This window comes from Mya arenaria, chromosome 3 (assembly GCF_026914265.1).
Source record: "Mya arenaria isolate MELC-2E11 chromosome 3, ASM2691426v1".
Taxonomy (NCBI): Eukaryota; Metazoa; Mollusca; class Bivalvia; order Myida; family Myidae; genus Mya; species Mya arenaria.
In genome coordinates, this window is record NC_069124.1 from 24,665,861 (window position 1) to 24,673,210 (window position 7,350).

A 7,350-nucleotide genomic window follows, 5' to 3' on the forward strand; every position below is an offset into this window, starting at 1 on the left:
AAACACTTAAGTCAAGCGGTATGTGTAAAAAAATCATAATAAAAAGACATACAGTAGTCATCTTCAGTTTATATTATTAAACTATTGTTTGAAAACATAATCGGAAATACTTTATAAATGAATAAGCTTTTTACATGTTTCTAAATATAACATTTCAGTATACATTATACATTCAAACTGGAAAACCCAGTTAAATCACGAGAAAAACAGAAATGAAACTCACTTGGTTATACGTTTTAATATTGTTATTGTATGAGATGTAACTTTATGGTAAGTAAATCATTATTTTCCATCTTTCTACTTTTCAAACAAGCTGTAATTTTAAGTTACGGTTTGTATATATGTATTCATTCATACAAGGTATTGTGAATTATTTGCAACTAATTTTTGATAAAATTACATGTAGTTCAGGGGCCGGTTGCTTAAAACCTCAATTAAATTGAACAGTACGTTACCTTAATCATCCGTTAAATCCATAACGGTCAGTTAAATTTATGTTGCTCATAGCTATTTAACACTGCCGTTAAGTAACGCTAGCGTTAAATGCTTAGCAGTCAATTAAATTCATCTTCCGGTTCCATAATTCATCTGTCACCATCATTCAGCATCCAAAATGGCCGATCGCTCATCCGCTAATAATTCTGAAAAACAAAAAACAAAAACTAATTTCACAGCTAGTGAAACTCTAATAATAGAGGAATGTTTGGGAGACTTTGAAAGAAGGGAAATGTTGACAAATAAATTTACAGATAAAATTTCTAATGAGAAAAAGAAAAGGAAATGGAAAGAAATAGGAGTTAAATGTTCTACCCTAGGATGTGCTGTTCGGACTGGTGTGTGATGAAATCAGTGTAAAATGGCAGAACATGAGGAAAAATGCCAAAGCTGAGATAACAAGTTAGTCTGATATTATAGTTAAAAATGTTGTTGTTGTTTTGTTAATATTTAGAAATATATTCAGCATGACAGATGTTCTCAATTTAATTCATTTTTTTTCATAAAACGACTTAATATACATGTTTTAATGAAAAGATACTGTTATTTTTAATTCAGGGTGAAGCTTAAAATTTACATGTTTATTCAACCTCCTTATTGATACTTTAATTTGTGTCATAAAAGTGAAAGGCTCCAGCGGAGAGAGTGGGCGGGGTTCAGATACACTGAAGAAGGCCACAGTCCAAGCGAATAGAATTGTGGCTATACATGCTGATGCCAGTTTTAATGGAGTTGTAGGTGGGATGGACTCTGATGAGCCAGGTAATTTCGTGATAAACATGATAATTTGATATATAATACTAAGGTCGTCTGATACATGAAAGGGAATTTCTTACTTAAAATAAACAAATAATAGCCTCGTTCACAGGTTGTGTTTCTATTTATAGTAACAAAATTCTCAAGAGGAAATTACTGTTTATAATTGAAGTAAGCGAGTAACACGCTAAGATACACATTCAGAAGGCATAAAATGATATTGATGTCTTACCTTAGTCTATTTCCAAACGGTGATTTTGTCACAAAATCGTATTTTCAATGTACATATAAGGTGCCTCATGTTCACATCCTTCACCTTAAAATACTTTGTCTAAGTTATAACGTCCGAATAAAAACGACTCTGACTATAGATCAAGTTAACACAGTTGTTTCCCTTGGCTTAATAGTTACACCATTTATTGTGTTTCGCAGATGGTCTTTCGTTCATACTCAAGCTAACTGATGAAGATAATGAGGAAAGTGATACTATTAGGTCCTCAAAGTTTCCCCCGCCATCCAAGGTCCTAATGTCAGCACAGACCACTGCAGGACCATCAGAGAGCAGCCACAAGGCGGAGTCTTACCATGCACAGAAGCAAAACGTGTGTAAGTGTTTGCAATGTTTTCAAACAACTGCATTGTAAGTTAACAACTTATGAAATATATATCAAGTGAGTAAACTTCTACATTTATAGTTTGAATCCAGACGTGATTTGATTATTTTTGTCACAATTAGCAATAATTTCAGTTCTCTTTCATTCTTTTTATTATGATCATTATTTTCATAATAATCATTGTTATTAATGGTGTCAAGAGAAGGAAGAGCAAAACAGAGGAACTCATTTATTGGCAAATCCTTTATTTCAAACGTCAGGTGGAATTAGCAGAGCAAGAGGTTTGAAAAAGACTAAGAGTACGGAGGATATTAAAAAGGTTTAAGTGTACATACACATGTAGTTCAATGCGTAGTAGGGGTTTCAACCACAACAATTATATGTTAGATGAATCATATATGCCAAAGAATAAAGATTATATTATCAAAAAGGCAACGTTGGTTTTTTATTTTATGTTTTGTTTTGTTTTACAGAAGGTAATCAATGTGTATGATGATGATGATAAACAAACAGCGATGATAATGAACTAACAGTGGTTATGATGAACGAGCAGTGGTGATGATGAACTAACAGTGGTGATGATGAACGAGCAGTGATGATGATGAACTAACAGTGGTGATGATGAACTAACAATGATGATGATGAACTAACAGCGGTGATGATGAACGAGCATTTATGATAGCAGTGGTATATTTTAATTCATATCAATACTACACAGAGAAGAAGTTTTCAACAATAAAGTCCCTAATGGCCACGCCAGTACCGCCATCTTGGTGTACTCCATCATTCCAATTATGTGGTTGCATGAACTCATCGTCGTTCATAGGCATGTTCATGTCTACTGCAATGCTATGGAGGATAACACATGCCACAGCTACCTTGCATACCTTCTCTTGTCTGAGGCAAATTCATGTTCATGCCCACTGTCTCCTAAAAGGACACCATCTGAAAGCGCCACATGTTCAATGGTCAGCTTGGCTGCCAATTCCGACGTTCTAAACACGTGCGCGTCGTGGCATGACCCAGGTGAGCTTGCATTTACACTTGTAAATTTCCTGTAAAAAGATAAAACAATTAAACTGTGCAATAATAATCAGACTTGCAAATGGTTCACTTAGGCAGTTGTTCACTTGGGTAATGGTTCACTTCGTCCTGCACCCTCCAAACTCTAACAAATTGTATGCATAGATTCAGCATACCAAATATTTAATTGACAAAATAATTATTGTGTTAAGCGTTCGAAAGAAAAGATGGAAATACTGAAAATAAAAGTGGAAAACTCAATGTTTCATACCTTTGATGTCACATACAGCATGCATGTTGATGCTATGGAAGCCTTTCCTATTCAAGAAGGCTGGTTCGTCTTCGGATGGCGCCTGGATTCGGATATGTGTTCCGTCTACACCTCCAACAACATTCGGGAATCCAGCTTTCTTAAAAAATTATATTATATTTTATGCTCGAGCATTGGCATCGGCCTCATCACAAACCGATGTACATTTCCACAAATGGCTTCTGTCACTTGCGCTACAACACGTGACACAGTGCACTTGTGGTAGCCCATGCTATCACCAAAGACGTTGAAAAATGCTTCTGTAGCAAAGAAACGCAACGTAGAATCAGAATCATCTGTCTCACGGTTAGTGCCCTGTTTTTTTGTCGTTCTTTCCAGCGATTCCTTCAGCAAATCCTTTAGATAATATATTCCGCCATTGGTAAATTTGTATCTGGCATACATCTCATCGTCTACCAAATCTTCTACATGTGCAGTGTGCTGATATTCTTTCACTTTCCTAACATTTACAAATACAGCCGCAATCTTGGAAAACCTTCCGTAAATGTTTTAACGTAGGTCTGTTCCTCCGTTACATTTAACGGTTGGTTCAACCGTTAAACCTGCCGTTAAATTCTAACTTTATTTTGTGCAACCTCATGCCACTTCTGGTTAAAATTAAACGAGCCGTTAAATTTAACTGAGGTTTTCGGCAACCGGCCCCAGATGATGTATGATGTATGATATATATATATAACTCTGTTTTGCCAGTGATAGAATAGCTTAACCATAACTATTGAATTTTATGTACAAAATATATATTTTTTTAAAACAAGCCTACCAAATATTTCTAAATAAGTAGAAAAATTGAGTCTATTTCTAACTTGTCAGATAAACAATTGTAATGGACGAAGAGCAAGTACATCGTCTGCGCGAAAACCGCGTTAAGATCGTCAATGACCTTGAACCTTGTGGACGTGTCCTTGACACGCTTTTTGAGGAAGGAATACTCACTGAAAATGACGTGGAACTCGTGTCGTCTGCGGGCACAAGGAAAGAACGTTGCCACGCGCTACTTGCGGTGCTTCCGTCACGCGGTCCGGTAGCGTACGGGTCTTTCCAAAAGGCTCTCAGCACGGGAAATTATGAGTTCTTAGCAACCAAGCTAAGTATTGAAAACGAAATGTTAACTCTAGAAGCCGATTTTCGAAGTTCAATGACAAAAGATAAGTTAGGAATTTCCAAATATAGCAGACGACATCGGAATAATGAGGGGACCGTAAAATGCGAGAGTTGTTTAATTTTTTTTACTGAAATAGAGAACAGTGCCATAGTTTCAAAGAGAGGTTTATTCACTATTATCGAGATACATTGTTGTTTACTGCTTGATTATATTGAACCAAACGACTTGATAGACCACTTGTTCCAAGAACATATTCTCAGTGCAGACGACATTGACGCCGTCTGTTCGTGCCTGACAAGACGACAAAGGTGCGAGCAGCTATTTCGTCTGCTACTGGTAAAAGAGGATGATGTAGTGACAAGTCTGAAGAGAGCCTTGACAAAAAAGTACTCATACATCGTACAAACCATTGAAACCCGTAGTGAACAGCAAAAGGTTAGCACGACTGACGACTTGGAAAATCGTACGGAAAACAGCGGCAGAGAAAGTAGAGAAAGGAGATATGAAGTTCATCGCACAAGAGTGAAAGCACATTTTGGTTGTGAGCAAACGGGAATAGAACAGTTAAAGGATTTGCAAAGAATCGAAACTGACATTTCCGATGGAGCAACCGTTGTCGATTCGGCGATAATTCACATGACTCCATTGATTATTATGAAACAATCACACGAACAGAGAAAACTTTACAAGCCTGAAAAGGCAAAATGTGAACACATTTGTAAGCAGGTGATCTCTATCAAAACCGAAAAGCCGAAACAAAGACTCCAAGTAGCTTTCAATTATCTGAGCACGCTCATCAATCAAGGCGAGTATACGAAGTTCGAAGATACAACCACTCAGTTAAGGGTTCGGTTTCCAAAACATTATGATCTGATGTGTATTTTGGGCTACCTGCAAGCCAGCAGAGATTTGTTTAAAACCGACTTCGATTCTGCTAAATGGCGTATAAATGACACAATGGCGCTCGTACCAAAGTCTTCCAATCCTCGTTATTTGACACTAGAACTCATCACAGCAAAGACGAGAATGTACCTTACACAGAAGAAAATGGAAAAGTTAAAGACGACGCTTGAGGAAGCCATGATGATTATGGAGACAGACCCGCTTGGCTGCACCGGAAGAGCGGCTGGGTGGCTCTTTATCAACCACGCAAGGAACATGACCGCTCAACTCTCGTATCTGAATCTCAGTAAGCCAGGCGCTTTCAATGTCTACAATGGAATATTCAACACAGCTAAAACAAGCTTCTTGCGGTCAATGACTAACTTTAAACGGGATGGCGGAAATGACGGACCATTCGGATTCGGGTTCGCTCTGTGTCGTCTGGTGATTCTGCTGCTGAGATGTGGAGATAACGGACTCACTATGGGGCTTATCAAGCCTCCCGACGATGACATCATTTCCGCCGAAAAATACATGCGACATTTGGAAGACTCGGATATTCCGATTACCAAAATACTCGAAATGCAGTTGAGATTAGCAAAATGTGATTATGTCTTTCATCGAAGCCACTTAACACGAGCATTTGAGCACGCCACAGAGGCTTACAACCTCGCAACAGCCATGAACTTGTTGGAGTTCACCGAACATGCGCACAACAGGATGTCTTTTCTGAATTCGAAACAATCTATCACATGGCCAGACGATGACATTTCAGAGGAAGATGTCAACCGGATATTGTTCGAAGATTCAACAAGCGAAGGGGAAATACATCCCAGGGAATACATTCTCTCTTCTTAATTGTTTGACTATGAACAAAACTGCGTTTAATTATGTGTGCCTTTTCAGTTAGATGAATAGAATCACTGAAGTAGAAGCATTTTGAAAATGGTTATTTACATGCGCATGTACAATTAATTCTTTAAAAAACAATGCAAACGCAAGTTCAATCCATTTCCGATTCTTTCCGGTATTTCTCTAATGCTATATTTAAAGGCCCAATATAAATTTGCCCCTGATGTTATGTTATAAATGACGACGATATAAGTAATGGGGGTTTTTGAAAAGTAAAACTACAGTCATAAGCGTTCTGTATAAAAACAAATACTCCACGGTTTTATAAAATCAATAAAAAAAAATATGAAAAGCGTGTGTTCTCCTTTCCAAACATTGTATATTGATGTGTGTTTAGTGCATTCGTTATGTCTACAGACATTTTCAATTTCAAGTCAATTACAGATTACAATCGTCATATGCTTAATAGGTTTTAATGGATCAGAAGTCTGTGCATTAATGTTAACAACTGCTCATTTTAAATCAAAGCTTACAAATAAACTACAGCGAGCAGTTAAGGTATTCCGTTTATAATGAGAGGTGCAGCGCATTACTTGAACTCGCATATTTAACGTTTTGCGTGTATCATTTAACAACATTCTTAACAATGAGAGGGAGAGAACAAAAATCATTATTATAAAAATAATTTCTAATTAATGTTACATTTATAAAAAAAAATCCCCCTAGATCCGCTTGAAACTGTTGTGCTGAAAAATTGCAACCAAATAAATTGAACAAAATATAAATAGATGTACAAAAGAATTAATGAATTTCAATGCAGTATTTTGTTTAACTCATTTGACTTCAATGAACAATAAATTGACAATAAAGAAGCATATGATTTATGAAATATTTTTTTACACCAGGGAAAAATGTGTGGCCATGTAGATATTAATTGAAAACCCCGTTTATAAAAGGCTAAGTTTTTTTACTTTTAAGGTAGGTTTATGGTGCAGTTAATGTAGTTGTAGTCGTTGCCGTCATCATCGTTGTTGATCTTGTTGGTGATGTTGTCGCCAAAGTAGTAGTAACAGCAGCAGGTAGTGAAGGCCGTCAAAATAATACAAAACTAATAATCTATATAAAAAATATAGAACTCATCATAAATTAACGGAGAAATGACCATAGTATATATATGAGCTTAGTTAATTTAGATAAAAGCAAAGAAAATAAAGCCAAGAACGACTGCTTAGTAATAACAAGTCATACTTTGTGATTTAATGTCATTTTGAGGTAATGCCACAGACCCCTGGATG

At 36.5% G+C, this 7,350-nt stretch overlaps 1 protein-coding gene across 3 annotated transcripts; it reads left to right on the top strand.

Annotated features, from left to right (window-relative positions):
* The first annotated feature begins 56 nt into the window (after positions 1-56).
* LOC128227764 (uncharacterized) lies at positions 57-6,356 on the top strand. 3 transcript variants are annotated; one of them, XM_052938587.1, is made up of 6 exons: positions 57-270; positions 816-897; positions 1,120-1,257; positions 1,684-1,857; positions 2,339-3,504; positions 4,030-6,356. In XM_052938587.1, the coding sequence occupies exon 6, from the start codon at positions 4,043-4,045 to the stop codon at positions 6,059-6,061; it is 2,019 nt and encodes a 672-aa protein (XP_052794547.1). In that variant the 5' UTR covers positions 57-270; positions 816-897; positions 1,120-1,257; positions 1,684-1,857; positions 2,339-3,504; positions 4,030-4,042; the 3' UTR covers positions 6,062-6,356. The 3 variants fall into 3 exon arrangements, with proteins under 3 accessions (XP_052794547.1, XP_052794548.1, XP_052794549.1); XM_052938588.1 differs by lacking the exon at positions 816-897; XM_052938589.1 differs by lacking the exons at positions 816-897; positions 1,120-1,257; positions 1,684-1,857; positions 2,339-3,504 and having other exon boundaries at positions 223-270.
* Positions 6,357-7,350: the final 994 nt, after the last annotated feature.